The sequence below is a fragment of the Lonchura striata genome, chromosome 3 (genome assembly GCF_050655825.1).
Source record: "Lonchura striata isolate lonStrDom1 chromosome 3, ASM5065582v1, whole genome shotgun sequence".
NCBI classification, from domain to species: Eukaryota; Metazoa; Chordata; class Aves; order Passeriformes; family Estrildidae; genus Lonchura; species Lonchura striata.
Window position 1 is genome coordinate 101,896,666 of NC_140705.1, and position 27,296 is coordinate 101,923,961.

Here is a 27,296-nt window from a genome sequence, read left to right on the forward strand (position 1 = left end):
CTTTACTGAAGGAACTGGATTCTTTAAAAAGACAATTTAAAAAGGTCTTCAATGCCTAGTATTTTTAAAGAAAGGTTATATCTTTTAGCAACATCATTATTTTTGCATCAGAAGGTACAAAGTACTAGGAAACATGAGATGCAATTTTATGACTTCGAATTCCTGCACATCAGTCTAAATAAAACCCCACTACTAAACTTTGACTTAAAAATCTGCTCATTTTAGCAATATTTCCTTTCCTTACAATATTAAAAAAATCACTTCTTCCCTAATATCTTTATTATTCAATAAAGCAGAACAGATATTCTGTTATTATAAACACCCATTAGAAAAAGTATTTGGAGAAAGCTGCAGAATTGAAGATTTTCCCCATCTCTGATTAAAATCTTTTTATGTTTACCTGATAGCATGTCTCTTGCCTTCCAGATATCTTTTTACTTCATTGTTATTGCACCAACTACAAGAAAAAAAACTGGCTTTTAGCTTCAATAAATGACAGAAATACAAATAAGCAAAAAATCCAAGGTACATCTATTAAAAACCACTACAACCACAATGATTTATCTCAAAACACTTTCATAAACACTTTTCAAAATCTGATTCACTTCCAAAGGTATTCCTGGGAGAATACTTACACTACTATCTTGTGCAGATTCTTTATTATATTAAAACTAAGCACAAAAACACAACTCACCTTTCTATTAATGTGTTCAGAATCTCACTGTTTTCTTGAAAAAGGCAAGTGAGGTTGTTTGGCAAGGAAAGATAGCTACATAAGTGTTCAAACTGGTTTGCTCCATTTACTGAAAAACAAAAAAAGGTGTAATTCTCATAACTTCGTATTTACAAAGTTTATTATGACCATCTTCAGATTTACATTCTACCCTACATATGCCATATGTGGAGGGCAGTATAGAATGTTACCAACATTGATTATCTGGGGTGTAATATAGTGAATTTACAGAGATACAATAGAATGGTTTGGATTGAAGGGTACCTTAAAGTAAATCTCATTACAACCTCCCTGCCATGGGGGAAAAACCCTGCACTAGACCAGGCTGCTCAAAGCCCCATCCTACCTGGCCTTAATATTAATTATTAGCAGATGCTGATTGAATGAAATCAATGCAAGCAAAAGCAGGTCTCATTTGAAAACAGCAATCCATAAGAGTTTTGAAACAATCAAAATTTCCCTTATTAACAGAATGGAATCAATCACTGTTTTAAGTAATCTAGAATGGCATTTACCTCTATATTAAAAATACATTTTGAAAACAACTTTTGCCTTTTTCATTATGCTGACATGGTGCTGCACTGGTAACAAGCCCACATCCATTCAATCAGCTTCTTCAGAGGAGACTTTAAATGTAATTTATTTTGACCACTAATGCTTATGTCTTGAACACTGATTTAATACAGAACAAACAATACCTTGAATTTCTGAGGGTGCTGGGACTCCATTTAAGTAATGAAAAAACAAAGCAGAACATCTCAGAAAAGGCATGATTCCAGCTTTTAGATTCCTCCACAGGTGCCAGCCTGAGGAAATTTCTTTCAAGGCACTTAAGAGAATACAACAAAAAAAAGCTTGCTTTTATTTAATCATTTCAGTTTGAGAGCTATATTTAGTAAGTCTTCAGTCACACTTCATACTGAATTACTGACTTTAGCTGAAACAATCATTCTAGAAAGTGTTTATTTTCAAAGCAAACTCCAGGAAAAATAACAAACTAGAGATTCATAAAAAAATAACCAACTGGGACGGTAATTTAAGGAGAATTTTGCATAACCATTTCAGATCACAGAATGGTTTGGGTTGGAAGGGACTTTACAGACCATCTCATTCCAATCCCCCTGCCATGGGCAGGGACACCTTCCACTGGACTAGGTTGCTCTGAGCTCCATCCAACTTGGCCTTGAACGCTGCCAGGGATGGAGCATCTACAACTTCTCTGGGCAACCTGTGCCAGTGCCTCACCGCCCTTACAGGAAACAACTTCTTCCCAACACCTAATTTCACCTAAAACCTACTTGCTTTCCATTCAAAGCCATTCCTATCCTAACTGTACTCAGACACTGCAAATTCCACATTCTGCAAACTGACTACAAAAAAAATTGTTTCCAAACACAATCCTCATGAGCAGTTATCTTTCTGATCACAGATGAATTTGCAGGAATAGTTACTCAAATGAATCGAGAAGTGCTGGATTAGAAATAAGATGTAAGAGTTCCTAAGTTACAAGTGTCTTTGACAGCACTAATATATAGAATTCAGTCAGTAGTTAATAGTTCAGTTAATAATAGTTAATGTTCAGTTCAGGAGGGAGAAAAATAACATAAAATTTTATCAAAAGATCATGGTTTTACCTTCCTGTACACTGGCAAAGAAATTTATACAGTGTAAGCACAGCTACTTCCTCTTCACTGTTAGTGTTTTCTTGGTCCATGCCATTCTCTTCTGAAGAAGAAATAAGTAGTTAACAAATTGTTTCATATATACATGTTTATATAAAAGAATGTATTTTTTCAAGTTCTGATAAGAATGCCCAAACTATTCCACTGAGACAGAATATGATGCACTGGACAGCAGTTTTCTGCTGCACATCTTATCTGGTAAGTTTGTGCCATTGTCAGCTCCAATGAGGTCCTGGTTTAGTTATTCAGTTGGTTTGGCTTCTTGACATGCTTGCTTGGAGTTCCTTGCTTTTTGCAAACAACCCCTTATCCAGCTCCTCTAGCCAGGAGATATATTAATTTCTTATTTTGCTAACTGCAACTCATTCATCAGGCAATGCCTAAGCCAAGCCTGCAATAAACCGTTCAGGTGCTGCTACGGCAGCTGGAAAGCCAGGATTCATTAATAGCTACGCTCCACAAAACTCCCAGAGTAGAGCAATAAAGACAGCGTGACTGAACATTGATGAGTACAATTTACCAATACTCCTTGTGGGCTCAAAGACAGCACCAACAATTCTATCTTCTAAATGTAAACTGCACACATTTACCAGCTGCACCATAGCTTTTTCCTGAGTAAAGACTGGAGGAATTGTTTCAATAGAAGTTGAGATAAAGTGGCATTACCTGTTGATGAGGTAAGTAAAATTTGTATTATGTGTGCCATAGTGACAAGATGAAACAGGTGAAGATCTCCAGTGCCAAGACTAAGCCCTGAAAAATCCTGACAATGTATGGCAGGGAAAGAGAGCACCAAGCTTACCTGTGAAAGAAAACAAGGAAGTTGGTATATTCCTTTTCCTTTTGAATCTTCCCCTTTTCTCTGCCCATGCTGCAACTACACCCCTTGGAGGCAGCATACTACATAAGGCTAATTTTTAAGCTAATTACACAGACATTATTTAAGAGAACAACAATTATCTCTCAGGAAAGTTCTGAATCTCTTTAGTTTTTTGAGTTTGTTGTTTTGTTGGGGGATTGGTTTTCATGTATTTTGGGGTTTCTAATAGACAGAGTATGCATTATGTCTCACTTTTGATTTATAGAAAAGAATACTTTTAATTTAAGACTTTTATTAAGAATACTTTTATTAAATTTTAAAAGTCTTCAAAGTGTATTAAGTAGTGATACTAAAACCTGATATTTTGAAAGGCTCCTAACTAAAGAGAAAGTTTTCAATAGTTTTTATGTAGTGCTTACTGGATCGAAACATTATTAATATATATTAGAAAATACTTACCAATAAATGAAACATGTCAATATCAAGTATGCAAGGAAGATTCCCATTTTTTTCATTAGGCACCAGTGCTAAGTATTTTGGAGAGGAAAAAAATATTAATCGAACATTTATATATTAAAATATTTTAGTGTACTTCACTTAAAAAATGAGAGCCATCTCCTTCATTTACATGCCTAAAGAACTTAAAATACAAATGTACCTGTTTTGGCCAGAATCAATTCAAGCAAGAGCTGTTCAGCATTATTGGAAAAGAGTCTTGCCTTCTTTATTAAACAAAGCAATAGTGACTAAACAGAAACACTGATGGTTGTCTCTTGGACAGCTGCTCAAATAAAACTTCTGCAATTTGCTTAACTTCAGAAAACTGCCTGAACGTGCCTTACATAAATCATTTGCCTTACTGACTCAAAAAATCATGGCTATAGTATTTTCAATTTATCACTTTATCTCTAATTAAGGTAGAGCTAGGTGTTGGTCTCTCTGTGTAGTCTTTACAATAACCTTGAAGTATTAACCAAAGCACTCCAGCTGACAATAAAAATTCACACACTTAATGAATTCCAAGCACCTTCATCTAAAAGCAAACATAAAATTCAGTGTTTTGAAAAATGTTACAAGATATTTTAAGTAACAATCAAGGAACAGTTGCTTACTTCTTTACTCCAAGCAGTAAAGTCTGATTTGTTATAAAGCTACAGCTCTGGGTATATTTTAGAATGCAGCTGTAAGTATTAAGCTGCCAAGTTTAAAAACACTACTAGATTAAAAAATAGTCTCATCATGACAACTTAAAAATACTTCAGTTGAAGAGTGCTGCCTTGCTGGCCAAAAAATTGAGAGCTGAAGACATGTGACAGTTGGAAGCTATTTCTATTAGCAAACATTTTGCCACGACTCAGATTTCAAATGCTTTTCTTTTTGTCAGCATACAGCCACAGAACTCAACTCAAAAGTGTGAAAAATGTCTGTATCAAAAACATGACCAGAGCAAGGGACTTCCAAAACTGAACTTATTTTCAATAAGTCATCTTTATGTATTGTTTATGGAATATAGACAGATCATCATTTTCACTATTCCTAGCCTAAAAAAACAAAATAGCAGAAACTTTTCCTTCCTAAAAATAAAAGCAGTACAGTTGCTTATGTCAGTTGGAAGGTAGAAGAGCTTTGAAGAAATATTGATTCAAGTTTTCAAGAAAACCCAAAACACTCAGAACACCATATATTGCAAAGTTCCCACCAAACAGCAGCATTTTCTCTTCTGCTTCACATAGAAAACAGCTCAACCATTACTGCTACAAACTGTCAATTACGTTTTTCCCCATAAAGCTAACAACTGTTTCCTGAAGTAGCTGGTACCCATCTACTAGTAATTTCACTATATCAATGCATTTTAAAAGTTTCTCTGCTCTACTGACTGGAGATATTAAAGTTATCCCATTTTATAATACCCATTCAGAACTGTCCTCTCATGGGCAATTACTTCATTAGGCTGAACTTCAGACTTTTCATCTATATCTACTAATGCTTCAAGCTTGGAACATTTTGGCTGTTCTCATTAAAACTCTCAATTAACATATGACAGTATGTGTCAAAGAGAGAAAAGTTTGCAGATATATTACAGATTTCTGCAAATACCCTTTCCACACTACATTAATCTTAATTTCTCCATGTTTAAAAGTCCAATGGATTATTTTTGTGAAGGACCACATTTCCTTCTCATTTGCTCTAAGTATCTTTTGCTAATGAAGAATCAATAGAACTCCATAACAGCAAAATATCCATGCTTCTCTTGGAGCTACAGTCCAAAAGAATATCTTTTTTCTTGACACAACACATACAGGTGGAAATAGCAGCTCTTGGTTTATTACTTAATACTACTACATAAAATAATCTTCTTCTAATTAGTACTAACAGTCATTCTGAAAGCACTCATATATTTCTTCACAAAAAAAAAAGTATAAAGTGGCAAACTTACATGCTAATAGAGTACAAAAGTGACCCTGTACTGCTGAAAGAGATGAAACTGTCCAGTGAGCTGCTGCAAATCTTGTTAATGACGTAAGGCAGTCATCCTGTAAAAATAAAGAGACTGTCACAGTTAATGAAGTTCCTCAACATGAAAAGGTCTTTTGACTTAACAGCATTTTTTTTCAGGCCTCTCAACTGCAGTTTATGGGGGCAGTTTGATTGTGTAAGTATATGACAGATACTTATGTTAATGCAAATATGCAAGTTCCTTTTGGCATTCTTATTTTGACTGTTACCATGAGCAACTGCAGCCTTAATAAATTATGTGTTTATAGGAAAAAAAGTAACAGTTTGGCTAGATGTGGTTTTAAAATAGTTCACTGATCAGATACAGATCAACTAAAAAATAGGGTCCAACAAATAAAACTATCCAATAACCATAACTTAAAATGTAGTCACTGATGAAGTAGAAGTCCCTCTTTTTTCCACCAATTCAGAGAGGAATTGCTACTTGTTCCTTACCTGTCGACAAGGTAAATGACCAAATAATGGCTTATCTTCATCAGCTAAAATTCGTTCTGGAAAAAAGAAAACAAAATTAATGTTGTGAGTTTAACCAGATTCTGAAAATCTCCTACAAAGGAGTCAAATGAACAGATCAGTACCTATAGTCTGTATTGTGTAAGCACAGCTGCCCCAGCACATGATAGGTACACGCGGGTCTTCCTCATTTGGATGGACCTTCAAGCCTACTTTGTAAGTTGCTGTACCAAAAGTTGTCAGCATCTCTTTTATGCTCTCAGAATAAGGATTCCTGAAACAAACAAAACAGTATTACTAATTCATTCTTTCCTCCATTGGCAGCATAGTACCTCTAATGATAAGCATTCATCCCACAGATGAGCAATCGGAGTTTTAAAATTTAAGTGACAACTCCAATATCCTTCTTTGGATCTGGTACTCTGTAACCTCATTTTTTTCTGACAGATCCCTAGTTATTATTTGATTTTTTGTTTAGAACCAATCTCATTTTTAGTGTTAATACTATCTAGTCTTCAAAGACAATAAGGTCAAGGCTACATTACAAGAAACGTGTGTGACTGAAAGCTAAATCTTTCATCAGCTGGTATAAGAGTCTTGCATTTCGTGTGCTGCTGGCAGACCAGTGTGTGCACCATGTAACAAGTTTTGTTACGTTCCCTTGAAGTGAAGAGAGTGTGGAACCAAATGTAAATACACCTTTACAGATGAAATTACATATTAACATTCTCTCAATTTCATAGTCTTCCTTCATGTTTTACATGTTGTGCTGGCTATAATGATGAATCCTTCATCCAGCTACAAGCAGTACAAAACTTAATCTTCATGCTGTAATTATATAACTGCAGCATGTTTCTGCACAACGACTTAGCACATTCACTATTGAAATTCTACTGAATTACTTAGGACTTCTGGGATGGACTTCAATGTCATCATCATAATAATATTAACTTTTTAAATTAAAGCAAAATTCGTAATTTGCCCTAATTATTGAGACCTTCTAGCACAGAAGTTGCATTCTATTTTCATGTTATGATTTCATGATTAATTTTTAATGATATATTAATATGTAAATACATACTTCAGTTTGAAATTAGGTCTAAATCCTTCAGGTAATTGTAGCTGATCCATTTTTTCTGAATGACCAGAATGGCCTGTACAAACAAAAAGTAATAAATCACTGATTATTTACCCATATGTAATTTCTACATTATAGAAAGCTATAGAAGTAGAATCTGAAATTCCATCACTAGAAACTGAAATCCCAAGCTGATCTTGCCACTTATGCCATCATCTTTAGACTCCATTGTGGCAGAAGCAAAGTGCTTGGTCTTTTCCATGAATGTATCTTTTTCACAAGATTTCCTCAGACTTACTTGCACAGTCTTCATTTCGTAGTAAATGCAGGGCTTTTACTTGCTGGGATACTGTTTTGATCCACTGAGTTAGGTTTGGTTGGCTTGAAAAGTCTAACCTGTCAAAAAAAAATCCCCAAAAAAGTGTTAAAACAATCTGTAAGACAGAATTAGTATTTCATAAGCATTCCAACATCATTAATCTGTTTCTCAATGGGCTTTTTCTCTGCTGTTCGTGCATTTTTCTACATTCAGTTCTTTTTCTGCAGGTCCTATGCTTTCCTAATATACAATAACAAAGTAAAATCTAAAAACCAAAATATGAAGACAAGTAATCCACTCAAGTTTATCAGAACAGAAGACAACAAACATTCAGGAAGGTCTTCTGGGGTGTAACTAGTTTGGCATCTTGTTTTCTTACACTTATTGAGGACATTTATAAACCAAACTGACCTGTTAAACAAAACCCTTGGTGGAGGAAGCAGAGGAATAACAGTGTTGCTCAAGCATTCACAAAGTGGGCAAAGGAATTCACCATTTTCTACATCGTAACTTGTGTGTACTCGTAATCTTTGCTGTCTTCGTTGCTCTTTTGCTTGGACTGCATCAAAATACCTTTAAAAAAGAGAAGACATTAGTGGCAAATTATTATTACTTGAACATAGAAATTAAAATATTCTCAGGAAGACACAGTTTTGCCTTTCCTTAAATATAGGTAAGATTATTATCAGAAAGAAAAACCTCTACGCTCTGTGTGATAAAGTATTAGTGCTTTCGGCTGCCAAAATCTACCCTAAAGTGCAGAAGTTCACTGGGATGTTAAATTCATGGTTAAGTCTGAACTGTACATTTAGGAAAAAAGTGCATGAAGCAGAGAGAAGTTGAAGCATTAAAAAAGCCAAAGCATAAAACCAAAGCATAAAACCAAAGCATAAAACCAAAGCAAACCAATAAACAAAAAAAAACACCAAAGAAAACAAAACACCACAGGCAAACAAAGGCCTCCAAATAAACAAAAAACACTAAGAAACAAAGAAACAAAACCAATAAAAAAATGCAAACTAAGCCATAGAACCCAACTCATTTTTACATAATTTTTTTAAGAAGATACCATGAGCATTATCCTTGGGTGTTTTCTACTACAGGTCACAACCAAAACAGCAGCAGCCAAAAAAACTGTTGGCTGAACCCTCTATGAAAAAGCAACTGAATTCACTGCTTTGCTAAATGTAACCACTATTCCAGAAGCCTCTGATGTGGTTTAAAGCATGCCCAGTGATGACCCAAAATTATCTGAATACAGGCACCTAAGAGCATTTCCAGGAGATTATGGTAACCACAAAAGACTGTACACTAGCTATACAAGAAGATTAAAAACCTATCTTCAGTGAGCAGTGACATCAAAGACCACAAATGAAACCTGTGTGTGGTAATAGCCACAGAGTCTCTGGGAGCTCCTAACACTCTTCATACACAAGGCAGAATCTGAAATTAGGCCCTTCAGAAGCCATGCTAAGGAGCAAAGCAAGGGCTTAATCAAAGTCAGAAGCATGAATGGTTTGAATTTGTCATGTGGCATTAGCACCACACAGCACTAAGCATATTTATATGACTCCAAAATCAAAGAATAAAAAATAACTGCAAAAGGCTTTATTAAAATGCTGGGAAACAAAGGATAAAATTGAGTTTTTGTTGAAGATTAACTAGGTCATTGATGTTTCTACTTCAAATTAAATCTGTTGGAGGAATTAAGAGTGCAAGGGATGCATTGACATTTAAAACCTCAGTAAAGAGAAGAAGAAGCAGCAAAAGTGGGCCTAGCAGTGAACTGCAAAAAAACCCCAAAAAATCTGAGCTCCAGATACACATGCACCACAGAGAATTATGCATCAGGATAGACAAGGAAAGGGAATGAAAGCTGCCATGCATAGCTTTGGACTCTTCTTTACCAAGATGACAGTAAATGAAAATTATTTTGAGTATGTTTACAGCATTTGATTTCTACTCCCTTTTTTCCAGCAGAAAGCTGTTTTAATCACTTCCTGAAATTCCTTTTCAAGTTTACTGTGTGTTAGGAATTTTGCCATTAAAATTAGTGCCATTAGACAAACTGATAATATAACATGTTATTTGAACTAAAAACTTAAATATAGCCTTTTACCTTTGCCAACAATGAGCATGCATAATATGTCCACAGCTACCCGTGTGTGTTCCACAGGACAGATCTGGGTGCATGAATAAGGGGTCATACTTTTCTGTATTTAAAAGAAAAGAAACCAAACAACTTTGAAATAAACATTTATAAAAGACTTGATGGCAGATTAATGTTGCCACATTTGCATTATTATTTAACTTTATTATGATGAAGCACAAAACACATTAATAATCTGTAACAGCCTATACTGTTTAAATTATTTAAAAGTATCACTTTACTTTGGTTTGAGTGTATTGAGTGTAGCACTGTACTTAAAGGCTTCAAACCAAGCTTTCAGAGGTGTTGGGCCCTGGTACAAGTCCCCAGGATCAACCTGCAGTGTTGGTGGTTCAGCACCATCAAACAATGAGTTCAAGGACATTGATCTTCAGAGTGAGAGTGCAAAAAATTCAGTGCAAACACTCTTATCTGTTTACATATACAGAACCTAGAGAAACCTTTGTAACAATGCCCTTGCTCACTGATCTGTTTCACAAAGTGCCTAAATCCAAGATTTTTTTATCATCACTAAGAGGCATTTCAGATGATATAACTGAGAGGAAGAAAATGTACATCTCCTGCTTTTAAAGAACTACATTAAGACCTCCTACCTCTGATGTTACATGCATGGTTTAAGAACAAACACTTCTGATTTTCAGGGCTTTTTCAACAGTTATAAATAATTAGTCACAAATGAATGGCAGAACACTGAGCTCATGCCTCACAGTGATTTACATTATTCAGCACACATATTTCTACCTCACCAAAAATATGGGAGTTTTGCCACTGATTACAATGAAGCCATTCACAAACAGTTAATGTAAGAAGACTATGTGACTGTCTCAGATGAAAAAATGTTGTTGTCACAGTAACCCCAACACTCTTTAATATTTAAGACAACTATGAACAGTACTTACCAGGGTCTGGAGTAATTTTGTTTCTATTTTTAGACAACACAGTTGATCGTTGAATAAATGCTGCCAAGACCATAGCCCTGCTGCCCACTTTAACTTCTTGCTCCTCCTGGCACAATATACACATAACAACCTGTCTGGGTTCAGCTACTCTGGTTTGCTCTGGACCCAAGGCTGTGAGTTTTGCATCCGAAATTACAGGGCTAGAATATTTAAAGAATATTAGTGAGCAAATTATTTGAAAAACATTGTCATTCAGATCATGACTTACGTGTGCTTAGTGAGTTTCTTAAATTTATGATAAATGCTCCCGGACAAAAAGTAGCTTTTGTGTTTATGTAACAATTCCTATGTGCCCAGAAGTAGTATGTATTTTCTAAAAAAAATTTATAACTCTCCCAACAGCATAACCCACTCCAGTTTAACACAGTAAACGAATCTGCAGCCCTCCATCATCACCATCCCTTAAGTGTCTGATATGAATTTTGAAAACATTCTCCACCTCCCCACAAAAGCATTAGCATTCTCTAATTAGTATTTCCAACTACCAAACAGATTTTCTTTCAGATCTTCAACAGACATACAATCAGTTATTTCCAGCTTACTATGTTTAATAGCATAGTCTCTTCAGCATTATTAATAATTCACTAGGTGATTTTGTACAAAAAAATATTTGCCTGGTTATGTTTCTATTTATCCCACAATTCTGACAGAGATGGGGAGGGAAGCATTTCATTTACTGCTGGGCTTTTTGTCTCAGAAACTAACGAATATTTTTCCATCAAGATGGAAAAAAAAGAGCTTTCTAAAGCTGTAACAATAGGACAATCTCATGTAAACATTAATGAGAAAAAATTTAAACAAGATGCCTTTACCTATTTTCATGGACTCCGGAGGTTGAAGTATCCAGCTCCTCCAGAGTTTGCTGAAAGAGTTCTTTGTTTTCATTAATGAAGTGCCGTTGCATCTCAGACATCTGGGCCATGATCTTTTCCCTGCGCAGTCTGGCAATCTCAGCTTTTCGCTTCCTCTCAGCTTTGTCTTTATCACGTGAACTCTGAAATTGTATTGTTCACTGTCATTTTTGAAGTCTTGTTACAACAGATTATTTAATTTAGCTACCACCATGTGTAATTTCTACTAACCTCCAAACAATGAAAACCTCATAAAAGACAAAAGTAAAGTCTACCAAAGAGTTATTTTGTGCCCTCTTTTCCTTAGCTTGTGTTCAATGCCAGATAGAACTGCAGATGTAGAAGGGAAACCTCTTCCCCTCAACCGTTAACTATATTTTTTATTCCTCTTCCCTTTAAGCACTCCTAGGATAGAAGGGTAAGAGAGTGACATGTCTCATCTACGGTGCTGCTCTCCCTCCCCAGCAGCTGCATTCCTCAGCGGAGCACTACAGTGTGCAGTACCTAGAATGTCACGTCCAGCTACAACTCATTGGCAGAGCTTTTCTGGAACAACCTGCATGGTAAGAATATATAGAGAACCATTTTTTTAGCAACTTTCCATGAAGTCTAAAATTACTGGAACACCAAAAACATTTAATGCTGTGACTGTACTGCATACAATTCTATGGAGTAGAATTGCAAAAGATTTGGAGACTACAATGTATGAAACAAAGAAACATAGCTTAAGGACTTTACCAATAGGCTCTTCAAACAAATGAGTTTGACCTATAAACTGTGAGACAGATGTTCAGAAGTTACTAATGTTTCCCGTGTTTGATTTAGTGCTACAATTAGAAATATAGTCCTTTGCCAGTCACCCTCCAGACCTGTTCTAGATTAGCTCTTACAGATTGCTTTTACCTCCTCCATAATATTTCCTTCTGTCTCGGCCACAGGACTTGATGAAGAGCTTTCTCTTAGCTTTTTAATAGTATTAAATGTCTGTAAGAAAAAAAAAAACAACATCTTTAATTTGTTTGGGACATGAGAATACAACTGTATATACACTATAATCCTGACTATACAATGTGCAGTATTGGAATCCAGAAGAGTAAAACTAGGTACAACAAATACACATGGGAAATAAGGATATCATCCCAATGTAATTAGGAAAGTTTCAAAAATCTTATTTCCATTATTTTCAGTGGTTATATATAATATATTTACCTTCAATATCCATCTGATCATGTCCTTGTGCACTTCCAGATGAGATGCATTTTGCAATGTTTCTAGCATAGCTAGAATACTAGGGGAGTTATTGGGTGCCTCTCCTGGTTCTGAGAGAAAAAATGAGAAAAATTACAATGAGAATTGGTTATACCATTACTGGCAAATTAATCACTCACTACCATTAAAAACAAGAAACCCCAATGCTAGCTCAGCAACTGAAGAATTTCTTCAACAAATAGACACAATACGTAATTTTTAATACTCCCCCACTGCAAATCATTTCATGAATATCTTCCAAATCCTGAAAAGTTTTGCTCGATGACTGTATTTTGTTACAAAAGAAATGCACTGTATGTGCTCCCTGGCTGTTTTCATTTTGGGAACCTCCAATATTTTATTTCCCACTACTTTAAATGGAACTTTCATGTGTTAGCAAAACTAGAGGCATTAGTCGGACAATACAAAGGAGGGACAAGATTAAAAGACTATTTAAGAACGCAACTATGATTTTTGCAATTGCATCTGATCATGTGCAGCAATCTTTATTAAGATGTTAAAGATATTAGGAATCAGATCTGGAGGGAATTATTAAACTTCTGGATTTCTCCTCTCCAAAATGCCTTTAGTATTGTACCATCATAGAATCTACATGAGTAGAAAGCATTATCGGCAGTTGATAACATTTTGATGGATAAATAAATATACCCTTCTGGTAAATGCAGTTTCAGAAAAATAAAATATGAGATCCTGGTATTTTCAGTTATTTCAAATTTGCTATACATTTGAAAAGAAAGGCATACTTGATATTTTCTGAGTGAAGGTAAATGTTACAACATTCTCCTCACTGAGATTCTCCAGATGTTGTTTTTCTTCTTGTAGTGCCATTCCAATCAAATGCAAAACCTAAGTAAAAATCACAAATTTTAGTTCTTTTCTTACATGGTTCACATAATCTTGCTATATAGTTTAAGTAATTAATTAAGCAACAGGAAAAGTCATGTAATACAATTATTATATGTAACAAATATATTTGAAGTTATTTCTACGTACAGAATTCCAAAGCTACATTACACAGAAGCAACAGTGTTTGTTTAAAACCATATAAAATCCATATTTAAATACTTGCCTCTTTCTTTTTGCTGTCCTGACTAGTGAGTGAGAAGTCAGTACTTGTCATCTTTCTCCCTACCCCCTGCATGTTACTATTGCAAGTCTCTGGACAGAAGAAGCATGAAGCAGGCTTTAAGTCCTTTTTATACACAAAGTTTAGTGACAAAAAATTAAAATTTGTAAGTTAAATTTGGTCTCTCTAGAAACACATTTTAAAATAATGTTAATTTTCAGGTCAGTGAAGAGCTGTAATCTCCTTCGACTTAAAAAATGTAGTTACCCTATTTAGCACCATGATAGTCTGAATGGCATTTTGCAACTGAGATACTTCATTCTTGGTGGCAAAATCTGTCATGCTGCATCAGCCATTTCATAACCCTATACAAATTGGCAGGATGCTCCAGACACAAAGGTTTACTGATGCCTGGAATCAACACTGACACCCATGTAAGGAAAAGATAATCACCCAAAAATCTGTAACACAACTGGAATGGAAGAGACCAAGTATCTACAGAAAAAGTGGCAAATCCTGAAGAGAGTTTTGAAGTTTTTAAAATTTGTTTTAATAAACAGCAGTTACTTTCTTGTCAGTCTATTCCATCTATTTAACAAGATCTCACTAGATATGTGCCATCTCTTGAAGATGTCTCAAATCCACCTTTGCAAGTGCTTCCAAAACAAAAGTGGTTGACTTGGGAAAGATGCAGTACAACTGCATGGCACCATCACAGAGAAATGCCACAAGTTTCTGAGCAAGTGACAGGTCCCTAATGAATTTCACAGTTTTGAGAATGGATGAATTTTAGTTCAGTCAAAAAAAGAAAACCTAAACTACTCATTTTATTCAAACCTATTAATTTTATTCAAAACCAAGCATTCTTACATTACTTAAATATAACTACATTGTTGTGATTTATAATACCAATATATCGTTCAATTTTCAACTTTTTTTGTGTTATACAGAGCTGCTTATGTTAATTTAAACTTGGTTGTAAAAGGTAGTATACACTCAATAAGACTGGATGTCAAAAAATTAATACTCAGTTTCAAAACTGGGCTTTCACTGCAAAATGTTATTTAAAAATCCATTAATACTTTAAAAAAGTTTGGATTGGACCTTAAACCAACAACCCTGCCCAATATAAATAGCCCCTGGATGGCAGTTTACTACTCATCTCTGAACAGCTCAGAAAATTGCAATCACAACATGAAAATCTACAGTAACCCTCCATGTTTCTAAAGATAATTTGTTGCTATTGGACATGAAATGAGTACACAGAAGCTTGGTAAGTTTAAAAGAGAAAAAGACTCAGTTTGATTTAAACATCTGGTATTTATAGGATTTTAAAAGTGACTATGGAGTGGAGGATGGAATTACCATCTCTCCAACCACACTCATCTAAAGATCAATCTTTTCTCTCTACCCACAGAGAAATATGTAAACTATTTTATTTATACATGAAATTGTGTGGGAACTCTGACTTATAAATATGTAAACATTATCAGAAGGCTAAAGAAGTTTTATGAGAACTTTAAAACTTTCAAAAGAACTATAAAAGAAAACACTTTTAAAAATCAGGTCAACAATCATTATAAATTGCAAGGAACAAACAGCTCACTTAAGTTTGCCAAAGTGGATACATTTTCAAGTTAGAAAATTCTGTTGTGCACTTTCATGGTTTTTTCCTAGTGATTTAGCCTAAACTGAAAATAAGCAAAGGAAAACCAAGGAAAAAAAATCAGTATCTGCTTAATATGCAACAATTTAGATTAATGGCTTCTCTATCTCAATAAACATTACTGCCACTGATTCAAGCAGAATTCTTCCCTCTCATGTATATCCCATTAGAAATTTACCTGGGTCTTCCATTCTCTTATAAAAATAAATTGCATTAAGAGGCAGAGGGGTTGCCCTAGTTTTGCATATCAGGAAGTACCACTTATTTCTCATTCACAGTATTCTTGGTATTTCAGACACCAAGCAAACAACTCAAATCTATAAAATCACATTAAAATGCTCTAATGAACATTCCTGCATTAGCATAAGTTTAAATAAAAAACCCATACCCTTTGCAGCATGGACTCTGACCAGGCATAGCCATTGTGCTCCACTGTCCACTGCAGTATAGTTCCCATAATGCACAGCATGACATCAGACTGCAGGATATTCACCAGGCTGGCAAAAAGTGGGCAGAAAGGAGGAAGAGCTGGCGGTGGAAGTGCTGAAAGGGAAATTGGTGCGTTTGACATTTCTCCAAAATTTGCAACACCCAATTAAAATGTCTAATTTAACAGCACAACCCAAGGCGGGGGGAGGGTTGGAACCAGATGACCTTTATGCTTTCTTCCAACCCAAACCCTTCAATGATGCTAAGGCAGAACACAGCTGCTTGATAAAGAGCGTTACCAGTACAGGCTGCAGCATTCAGCATGGCTTGTGCGTAACAGAAAAGCCAAAGGAATAAGCTCTTCAGAAGGCTGGTTCCATGACAAATCAGATCCCCGGCTATAGCCAGGGAGACATAAGAAAAATTGCTTAATTTCTAACCAACTTCTACTCTAGCCCTGGAATAGGCTCTTAGTTGGTATAAATGTCAGGGCAATACACAGCTTGATATGTGATTCCCTCTTCTCCCATCTCCTCTCAAAAATAAATACCTGTATCTTCTCTGTTCTGTCTTTTCAGCTTTCTCTGTGCTTCCTCTGCCTGAAATAGAAGAACATTGCCAGCATTACTCAAAATCTGTACCAAGATAAAACTAATTAAAAAAGCATTCATGCTTTACTACATTGTTACTGTTTTTCCCAGCCTTAAATAAACATTAAAGCTTTCATATCTTTGCAGTTTGTCTTATGTTCTACTTGTAAAGTAGGGCATGCAACTTCAAAATTAATCTTTTCTCTAGAGCCAGCCTGGATCCTTTGCCTAGCATAAAACTGTAAGGCCAGTTTGAGCTAAAATGGCAATTTCCATAAAGGTAAGGGAAAATACAGATTGTTTTAAATACTTTCAGTAAAATAAGATGCAAGGGAACCCACAGACAAGCTCCTGAATGCCCACTGATTTCAACAGATCTGTATAGGGCACAGGATCCAATGGCACGGAAATCACTGCAAAATCTTGAGCAAATTTTCAAATATCCAGCTGGTAGTACTTCTTCACATAAGTAAGCTTTGGAAAAAGGCAAACAAACAAAAAAAAAAGGCACAAAATAAGGCCCAGGAAGTTAAACTACTAGTTACCTTAGATTGCTCTGCCCTTGAAAAGTGATAGAAATACAGATTGAAGCTCTTGGCACATTCTGGTTTTAATTCATATAGCCCTCTGCCTGTTAATCCAGGTTTCCTACAAAAAACCAAGTGAAACAAAACACTTTATGTCCACTGACTCTTAACCTCTGAGCATAAAAACTAGAACAGCTAACAAACACTGCCTAACAGCCATTGTAGAAATTAAGTAACAGTATTAAGAATTCTGCACATGATTAAAGCCTTGGGAAATCACCATGACTAAGCCTTCTTTCTTTCATTCTCTCATTTTCACTAATTGAGACATTCCATTCCTAAAGCTGAATCATTAGAATAAAGAGAAACATACTTGAAACATGCCACTTCTTCAATCACACTTTCCATCCCTGTCTCTCTGTTCTCCTACATGGAATGAAAAGGCAAGACAGTGTGTTACTGTAGTTCTTGGAATAAACACATTCCAATATCATACAATACTAGAGAAAGCATGCAGTACCGAATGTAGAACGAAGTCATTTTACTGGCACTCAAGAGAACTCAAAACCACATAACATGAAAATACACTCAGGAACACCATCTCTGCAAAATGTTCTTTGAAAAAGTCATGCCATTCTAACTGGTTCATTTGTACTGCTTTTCCCTGTCATAATGAACTTGGATGTAACAGTATCAGAAGAAACTGAGTTAGCTCACTCAGCACATTTTTACAATACATATCCAGTATTTCTGATTTCTAGGCCTTGAAATTTAAATAAATACTGGAAAGCTAAAAAGACTAGTTACTGAAAAATGCTGAAACAACCACAAAAGGCAGCATGAGACCTCAGCTCGAATATGTAACAATACTTCACACACAAATTTTCTTTCAATATTCCCATCCCCTTCCTCCAATACATATTTCACTGCAGTTACCAGGCAAGGGAAAAAGCATTTAGGACTGACAATATAATTTAGAACTCCAGCTTAAATCAAATTTGCTCTTTCATGCAACACTAAATTATTCTTAAATAATTTTGAAATCTGACTTTTCTAATAGTTTCAGTCTAAAATATTTAGAAAAAAATAAAAATATTTCATAGTTTATCCTTAAAATTATCAGTACAGTAAACTTTAACTTTGGAATTCTAACTGTCTTAAAAAATATTCTTTAAAAGATTGCTTCAAATATGCTAAAAGGAAAAGGAAAGCAAGCTTTGCTGTCCTACAGAAGTACTTATAATAGAATTCAGAGAAATTATTCTGTTCATGCAAATGAAGCATTTATGTTACACAAGTCATAATACAGTGTCTGATTCCATGTCTTTTCACTTATTGTTAGGCTTTAAAATATAACAGCTTATATTTCTGGATAGTTCTAACAACCCACTTCCATACATCTAATTCGGGGTGTACAAGCAGCCTGCAGAGACTGCTGGCCAGATGGCCTGATTAGAAACAGTATTAAAAAGAGAAAGGAACTGAAGAAGCTCTCAGACTCCTGCCTCTTTTATATGCTGTTCCTTCTTTGCCTCTTTCCTACCCTTGCCACGAGAACTATTAACTTGTACCCATGCTAACCTTGCTTTGAGCATAATCATGCTGCTCTCATTCCACATTAAGTGACATGAACTTGCATAAGACAATTTTTCAGCAATCAGCCTTATAAAGTGGTTCCCTCCTTCACACTCAGTTACTTACATCTTCAGGGAGTGCCTTTACCAATTCACTGTGAGCCATTGGCCTGATGCTCAGCTGATGGATGATCTCTCGCTTGATTTCATCCGTTGCATTTATCTGTCCTATTCCAGGGCTGAACCTTTCACCTGTAGAAATAAAATACACCTTTTGGTGTTGTTGGTGTTTTAAAATATTTTTTTAATCTTTTTCTCAAATTAAATGCCAGAAAATAGGGTGCCTTCTGTGAGATCTTGTGCTCACCCACCAGTGTTCAAAGATTCATTACATTGATATAAGCTAGTTCCAAGGCTTTTCTCCTAGGAAAGAAGTCAGAGCTACAGGATGTTCACAACAGAACTGAACCTGAGATAGCAATAAAAAATTGCTCAGACCATTAAAAGCCTAAATTTAAAAAATTAATTAAATATTTTTTGAATTAAATATTTTTGAACTTACCAACAATCATTATAATGAGGTATAGCATCTCTTCTATAAGAGTGTTATTTTGTTGAACGACATCCTGAAGCAAAACAATAAAATAAAATACATTTTTCAATAATTATTCCATATGCTGAAAATACTTTTTCAGTGATTCAAAACATTGCCTGTTTTCACCCTAGCTCCTAAACTGAGCTATGCTGAAACAGCATCGTAAGTGCAAAAATAATGCAACATTTTCTGACATTTACAAGTTTGACAGGTAAAAACATTTATGCATACTTCAAACTGGCCAAATGAAATTAAAATAGGATAAGTTTTGCTTTTTTATTAAGAAATAGCTCTGTATTAGTACAACAGCATCTGATACACTTTGAAAAACAAAACTGAAGATATTCAATTGCAGTAGTGCATAAAATACCTTGTTAGTATTTTCTGTGCTAAATCTTTTGCCATAGTCTGGAGTACTAAAGATCTGATAAAGTTCAAAGCGACTCAGCATTATCATCAGGAAGTGATTTGGATCCATCATAGACACACCTGTCTATTAAAGAAAAAAAAGATTATAAAGAGAAAGCAGATTGGGTGTTATCATAGCATGTTTGCATACTTATATATGATGGTCACTGTGAATTCTTTATAAAATTAATTCCTCTATCAATCCTATGAATGAAGACTTAACCATTTGAGTTTTCTCTCTTAGGACACCAAGAACAGAAGTGTAAGCCCATTTGACAAGCAGAATCCTATACTTTATCAAGTATTTCTGATGCCCTTTTAAGGGCATCATGCGAAATATTCAGGGTTTCTCTTATCTTAAGCAGTCTAAACAAACCTCAGTAAAATACTTTTGTTTGGTTGTTTTGATCTCTAAAATTCTGTTCCTGCTAGTTTATCTTCTAGCAGCCATAATATTACTTAGTATATAACACTGAAGATTTTAACAACAAAATCCAATCCTCTAAAGAAAGACTGAAGACTGTAGAGCAAAGCTTACAAAAACTTCTCAGAAACAAAAAAAACCCTGACATTTCAATGCAGAACAAACATCAACTTTCAGAAACTTCCATTTTGAAAACTACTGGCTGAAGTTTTTTCTGTTTATTACACAAAATTGTCAACTGCAAATATTTGTTGTTACTTAACTATTGCTAATGGGACCATCTTTAAAAAAGAATAAATTTCCAAGAAAGCTCTAGGATATCTACCCAAATGGGCAGCTGAAAATGATCATTAAAAATCAGTGGTAGATCAAGCCTCAGGGAACTATGTCTGAAAGCAGAAGAGCTTGGGACATCTTTATCCTACTGGGTATTGCTAACTCTAGTTAAGATTTGAGGGACTTCCTCAGAAAACATTTTGCTGTCCAGCTGAACTATGCATCCCAAGCTGCAAATTTTAGATTGCATCTGCCCTCAATGTAGAAGCACTGCATCTGTTATAGAGCTAAATAGACTGTCACCTTTGCAAAATCTGTTCTGAAGGGGAAAACCAAAAAAATCAACACATACAGTGACCGCATTTCTGACAACATGCAGACTCATGCAACTGCCAGTACAGCACCACCCAATAGTTAAAATATTACATTCTTGAAGATGTGGCATATATACATTAAACAGAAAATTCTGCAATTTTAAAGCTGTAGTTAAAAAAACAATTATTACAACAATAGTTATTGCCTTTTAAAATTATTACATAATTATGTAGATAAAATAAGAAAATTGAAGTCCTTCCACAAAAAAATAGACACTTTTTCCTTAAAAAAGTTCTGATAAAACATAAACACAGAGACATCCTGAAAATACTTGAAAAAATGGAGACTGGTATACATTGTTACCTGAAGCATTACTATGTCCTTGTCAAACATCTCTCTCCTGCACTTCACATTATGATAGTAATAAATCTGAAAAAAATACCCAAACACCACACCACAATGATTAACAAAGTTAATATTTAATCTAAAATTATTTTACTTCTGTAAAAAATAAACTCTGCTATACTGTGTTCATAAACAAAAAATGAATCTGTAATTTGAAAAAAATTACACAATTTTATCTATATGCAAAAAGCTTTTTTATAAAGCAAAAGATAATCATAGTTGCTGGCTGGGCTGTAGTGATGCAGTGTCTGAATTTTACAAACTTGCAAGCAAAAATCTTTTTGGCTTCTTTAGCTTATGTTTTAATGTATTTTTTTAGCAATTAACTGTTTGAAATTCACAGGACAGAAAGCCCTTGCAGTTGGAGAAATGTTTTTTCTTCGCTCCATGAATTGCTCTTTAATCATTTGAGATACCATCTTTCAGGAATTGCCAATGTCAGCAAAATGTTAATATTGTGACAGAACTATACTTAACCCAAACCATCCTGGGAAGTAACTCAACAGGACTGAGCCAGGCAGCAGCAGCACCACAACCACTGCATTGCACTGAAAGGTGGGAAAGTTTGGTTCTACCACAATAGAGGGAAAATAAATAGGGCTGACAAATTCCTGCATAGGTCTGGAAACAAACTACAGCATGCTACAGTCTCCTCTAGACACAAACCACTTCCACCAGAATTACATGACAACAGCTAGGCATGCCTTTCCTTTCTTCTCTATCCTAATAATCCACACATATACATGTCCAGTCCTATTATCTGGGAAAGTTCCAAAAGGAGCTGGCTGAACATGAGCTCTTCCCATAGACAAAGTAAAGAGAAAGGACTTGCAGACTCGGAGTTATGTTATCTCAACTTAATGAAGCTCTTAACTTCAAGATCCTGACCATCAGGGAAAATTAAAACAGAGATTTATTTCACTACCGAAAACTATGCTGAAATTCCAGATTTGATGTGTGTCTACAGCACTATGGGTACTGCTATAATTGCACAAAACTAGAGCTCTTTTTGCTGTAATGACAACAAGGACACCACCTTATAAAGATCCTTCAAGAGTCAAGAAGTGTCAGAATATAATATATTTGAGCAGCTTAATTCAGTCTCCTAGCAAATATACATTGCAATTATCTAATGGACATGAGGGCTGATGGGACTGAAGGAATTTTCTTGCAAATAAATCAAGTTAACACCTCACAGAATTAAACCCTATTCCTGTTGTAATCTAAGACTTGCTGAGAAAATCACTTGAGACAATCACCCTGGTGGGTGGTACTGACACCACAGTACCCATTTTATATCTGTTATGCTTGGAACACCTAATTTATACAAACACTGAGAACATACGTTTAGAAATTAAAGTCTCCAGAAGTATTAGAGCTAAAAGCCAAGAAACACTTTGTTCTACACTGCTTCTAATGCTTCTGTAGGGTTTTTGGATTTCAACTACTTTATAAATATAAATAGCCATAATACCATAATGCTGCATATTTTTATATCCAAGACACTTTTAAATGGAGGTGATGAATGCATTACCACAGATGCACAGATCTAATTCTGCACTTCCAACTGCTGCTGCACAGTACACAGTGAAAAAGCTAGGAGTCATTAACTGCATTAACTATAACTCTACACACCAAGCACTAAGTTCAGTGGCCACTGCAGCAGTCCTGAAATAAAAAAGCAACTTCTGACTAAAAAAAAAAAATCAAAGATCAGTTTAAAAGCAAAAATACTCAAATGATGCCAGTGCTGATAAAAACGCCTACCTCACATTGCCTTCCATAAGACTGACATAAGTAAAATTTCAAATCGAAACAGAAGGTTTTGTGGTCTGAAAGACCAAGAGCTCCTTCCATACTTAGCACTGGTGAGGTCCCACCTCAAGTGCTGTCTCCAGCTGTAGGCCCTTCACTTCAAGAAATACACTGAGGCTCTTCCAGACAACCAGCGACAGGACAAGAGACCACATCCTCAGGTTATGCCAAGGGAGGTTGGAAACTGGGAAGAATTTCTTCATGGAAAGGGTTGCTAAAAATTGAAATGGACTGCCCAAGGAGGTGGTGGAGTCATCATCCCTGGAGGTGTTCAAGAATGACTGGACATGGTCCTTAGTGCTGTGGTCCAGCTCACAAGATGGTGTTTAGCCAAGGGTTGGACTCAATGATCTCAGAGGTCTTGTTCAACCTAATTGATTCTGTGAAATTATCCTGAGAGAGCTATCAGGAAAGAGTGATTCTACAGCTACTTTGCACTTACCTGATTAACAAGAGAGAAGCCATTCCTTCTCCACATCCCTGCATGCACTTGGGCACATAGGACTAGGCATCGTAGAGGATGTTCTATTAACATGGGTGGGCTAAGCTCACTCTGCATTAAGAAAATGCAATATTTTGATGTATATAGAGAAAATAAAAGAACATGGGACTGAAATGAAGGAGGATGATATTTGTGATCATCAAAATATTTGGGTACTACAAAACACAAGCAAATCAAACAAACAAGTTAGATGAGCCTATTTACAATCTTTCAAATTGTTAATCACCCTTACATTCTGTCTTTGCTCCACACAGCTACTGCAAAAGGGCTTTATTTTATTCCTAAAGACAGTAGCTTTTATAATTTATAACATTAACAGCATCAATTTAACAACACTGTAATTTAATTTATTTCATTCAAAGGTTAAGTACTACTTCCTTCCAAAGACACTGAAATTTCTTCTCCAAGTTAGGTTTAATCCCCTTTTATTTTACCTTTTTTGACTACCCCTTAAAGAAATAGCATATCAATAAGAACAGGCAGAAAGCAAGAAACAGCTGGGGAAGAAAATGAGAACCCAGCCCAAGGAGAAGGAATCAGATCCTACCTGGGGTTCCTAAAAACAGTTTCTATTACAAAAAGGAGGTTATGCAACCTGAGTCTTAGTTACTTTAGAGAGCAATACTGCCTGCCTATGCTCTAGTCATGAATATCTAGATATTAATCTTTTAAGAGGCAATTTTACATACTAAAGATATTCTCTCTGAGTAGAATTCACAGTACAAAGGCCCTTTGTTATATTTAATATCATCCTACACTTACATGACCAATTTCATGCTCAGCATTAATTATATTTCATGAATATACAACATTTAATTACATACCAGGGGTAGCAGCTCTGGAAACTTATATGCCACTTCAGTTTTACTCAGCAAAACATGCAAGCCTACAAAAAGACATGAAGAAACCATACAGAATATTACATACAATATATTAGGTAATTAAAACAGGACAAAAAAGGTCATCTAATTTACTTGCAGACCATTTTTCTAGACACAGCAACAAGTCTCCAAATTTATGATATTGAAGCTACACAGTTATTTCCTGAGGAAACATGTTACAAAGAATACATTTTAAGATAATTGAAGTTTTCCCTTTGTATCTGTATAAGCCTTGCAGTACAAGTGAGATTTTTGTCTTTTTTTGAACCCTGTCATGTCCCCACAGTGAGAGCCAAGAGTCTTTGGTCTATCAGGACAAACCATCAACTGCAGATACCTCATCCTTTTTATCAGTACTTGGGGGTTTATAAAATATCTCAGGAACTAGAATAAGGCCCCTACAAAACACATTAAGGTTTTCTGGTTTGCTTTCTTTTGAAGTTACATGGACTTTGCTAAAAGATTCAAATATTCAAAGCCATTTGACACTGAGCTGCATGGCTCTTTACCTAAGAATTACATTCTTGGCTTCATTATTTGTGAATTTATTTTTATCACATTCTTTCTGATTCTGTAAAGTAAAATTCACAAAGCTTTTTTCAACACAACTGCTGAACAAGATAGGCATAGCCTAATTTTCTGGTGACACATCTGTTTTATAAATCTGTTCTCTAACAGAATGTTGATTAGTCTATTCAAGCTGACAGCTAAACATATTCCAACCACGGTCCATATTTTGTCACAGTTCTTTTGCGTCATTCAAGTGGCAAAAGCAGCAGGAGCTGCCTATAATACAAATCCAGAGGCATGAGACAATCTCCCCCAGCCTGAATGATAACAAGTTTTCTGGTGACTGAGAACATCTGGCCTGGAAGCCAGAAAACAACTAAAAAATGGCCAAAATTTATCCTATTCAGGCTTTAAACAATACTTGTGTGTGTCTTCATGTACACACAAACACAAATCACACCTATAGAACATTTTGCATTTCCTGAAACATTTTTCAACTGTTCATACCTGCAAGTAAACGAGAAACTGGGAGATGAATGCTAACTTTTTCCTGAGAAACGCAGTATCTGATGGTCTCAACTGAATGTCCACACATACTGAGGACAATAGGCTGCTCTCCATCAGTAAACCCACTATGACACTGCATCAACACAGTCAGGCATTTCTTGTAAGCTTCAATCAATACTTTTTCCTACAAGAAAGATTGCAGTTTACAGAGATTATGAAAAAAACACAGCTCTGAAAAATAATATGGACAACATAAAAAAAACCCTGAAGTGTTTGCGATTTTTAACAACAGTCCTGCAAAATTAAGATAAGGAATCCAACAAAAAAGCCAAATTAAGGAGGGTACAAACTGCAAAACTAATACTGGTATGTCTGATTAGAAAAGTACCCACTAGGATGTTACTTGGCTTTGGGGTTTTTTTTGTAACTGACATTATGGTAACTTTCTGAAGAGTGATCCTGCTAGGCTAGTAAAACCTGCACATTAACTACCAGTGACAGATTAAAGCCAGCCTGAATGTTCAGGTATTCCAGAATCACTTATTCCACAGCCATATTTTACCACACTAAAGTCCTGAAATCTTGAAACACTTAGGGAGCAGAAACATGATTTATAATTAAGCAGTATTTGGTAGATCCAGGGCCTACTCCTCCATTCCCTCCTCTTTGAAAATTACAAACAGATAGGTTTCTGATACACTATCTTCAGATGTGTGACAAAACTCTCTGCAGTATTGGTAAAAGGCTTAAACATGCTCTTCTGAATTACTCAGTACAAACCACACTTGTGTTTAAATACAAAGTAAAGATTTGCATTTCCTTATAGAAGATGCCCTTGTGCTTATAGCGAAGTTGTGTTTAGGTCAATATTTACATGTATTAATATTTGGGTTTTATCCCTCTTCACAAAGAAAAACAATTCCAAAGGAACTTACATCTAATGCACACCAGTCCTGCATCATTGAAATAACAAGTGTTAATTTCATCTGCAGTGTAAATGCTGCTTCCCACTCTGGTTCCATTTCAATGTGCTGTCCTACTTGACGAGTTATTGGATCCATACCCTAGAACAAGAAGAATTATACATTTCAACAATGTATCACTGAAATACACTAAAAGCAGATATGAGACAGTGGTTAGCAGTCCTTATAAACATACTGTTGCTGCAACAGGTAAAAAGAACCTTAAGGGAATGAAACCACAAGTGAAGAGGTCTATTTGTGTGTCAGGAACAATTTATTCCTTAATACAAGAAGCAACTCTTAAGATGAACCACATTTTGCCCACAGAATTGTCTTGTCTGCCTCTACAAGTGCAAAATATGCCCTAAATGACACTTCTCGTTTTGAACTGCTCTTCCTTTTTATTGTCCTCTAAGACAACATTTTAAGAAGTGAAGCAAGATGTTATGTTTTAGGAAAACGCAATGGCTCCAAAAGTGATACTGCATTGAAGTTATAAAATGAAGAGTAGATCAAATTTCTTCTATTTTAACATCAAAATAGCTAACTTCCTGCTTAAATTTTGTAATTCACAGAATTACGTACCTGCATACATTTGAGTAATTCTAAGAAGGCATCAAAACCCTCCAGGAACTTGCGTCTCAAGTCGTCTGACCACTCCGTTGGCTTACTTATCAACACGTACCTGGGGAGATTAGAAAGATGCAAGTGTTCATTTTTGATTTTTTTTTAAACTCCTCAATTTCTCAAATCAGCACATAGTTAGTATACTTACTTGAGATCCAAAATGAGGCTCTGGACACGTCTGAATTTGAAAGCCTGCAGAGCAGTGTAACGTTCAAACTGAAACCTGCCTTGGATGTCACGGTGCCTTAAGTGATCCATGAAAGTTTTGATGATAGTGGTCATGAGATTCTCTTCCGTTATTAGCATTCGAGCCTATGCCAAAGTACATTGAAATTTGCTGTAATTAGCAGACAAAGCTAACAAGAT

General features: G+C 35.4%; 1 protein-coding gene across 5 annotated transcripts in view; it reads right to left on the minus strand.

Annotated features, from left to right (window-relative positions):
* The window catches only part of UBR2 (ubiquitin protein ligase E3 component n-recognin 2), a 55,256-nt gene that overhangs the window by 4,839 nt on the left and 23,121 nt on the right, over positions 1 to 27,296 (minus strand). For all 5 annotated transcript variants that reach the window (XM_021547608.4, XM_021547609.4, XM_085575981.1 and 2 more), the window contains 32 exons: positions 27,079 to 27,242; positions 26,889 to 26,988; positions 26,277 to 26,405; positions 25,342 to 25,525; positions 24,268 to 24,329; positions 23,384 to 23,494; positions 21,085 to 21,150; positions 19,669 to 19,791; positions 19,266 to 19,329; positions 18,831 to 18,955; positions 17,503 to 17,555; positions 17,148 to 17,250; positions 16,563 to 16,611; positions 15,972 to 16,126; positions 13,595 to 13,697; positions 12,792 to 12,901; positions 12,486 to 12,566; positions 11,544 to 11,725; positions 10,672 to 10,871; positions 9,722 to 9,815; positions 8,014 to 8,175; positions 7,582 to 7,679; positions 7,287 to 7,359; positions 6,331 to 6,479; positions 6,188 to 6,243; positions 5,673 to 5,769; positions 3,695 to 3,762; positions 3,082 to 3,217; positions 2,368 to 2,458; positions 1,432 to 1,562; positions 695 to 803; positions 401 to 457 (listed from right to left, as the gene is read on the minus strand). In XM_021547608.4, the coding sequence (XP_021403283.1) occupies positions 401 to 457; positions 695 to 803; positions 1,432 to 1,562; positions 2,368 to 2,458; positions 3,082 to 3,217; positions 3,695 to 3,762; positions 5,673 to 5,769; positions 6,188 to 6,243; positions 6,331 to 6,479; positions 7,287 to 7,359; positions 7,582 to 7,679; positions 8,014 to 8,175; positions 9,722 to 9,815; positions 10,672 to 10,871; positions 11,544 to 11,725; positions 12,486 to 12,566; positions 12,792 to 12,901; positions 13,595 to 13,697; positions 15,972 to 16,126; positions 16,563 to 16,611; positions 17,148 to 17,250; positions 17,503 to 17,555; positions 18,831 to 18,955; positions 19,266 to 19,329; positions 19,669 to 19,791; positions 21,085 to 21,150; positions 23,384 to 23,494; positions 24,268 to 24,329; positions 25,342 to 25,525; positions 26,277 to 26,405; positions 26,889 to 26,988; positions 27,079 to 27,242 (3,485 nt within the window). The remainder of the gene's footprint in view (positions 1 to 400; positions 458 to 694; positions 804 to 1,431; positions 1,563 to 2,367; positions 2,459 to 3,081; positions 3,218 to 3,694; positions 3,763 to 5,672; positions 5,770 to 6,187; positions 6,244 to 6,330; positions 6,480 to 7,286; positions 7,360 to 7,581; positions 7,680 to 8,013; positions 8,176 to 9,721; positions 9,816 to 10,671; positions 10,872 to 11,543; positions 11,726 to 12,485; positions 12,567 to 12,791; positions 12,902 to 13,594; positions 13,698 to 15,971; positions 16,127 to 16,562; positions 16,612 to 17,147; positions 17,251 to 17,502; positions 17,556 to 18,830; positions 18,956 to 19,265; positions 19,330 to 19,668; positions 19,792 to 21,084; positions 21,151 to 23,383; positions 23,495 to 24,267; positions 24,330 to 25,341; positions 25,526 to 26,276; positions 26,406 to 26,888; positions 26,989 to 27,078; positions 27,243 to 27,296) is intronic.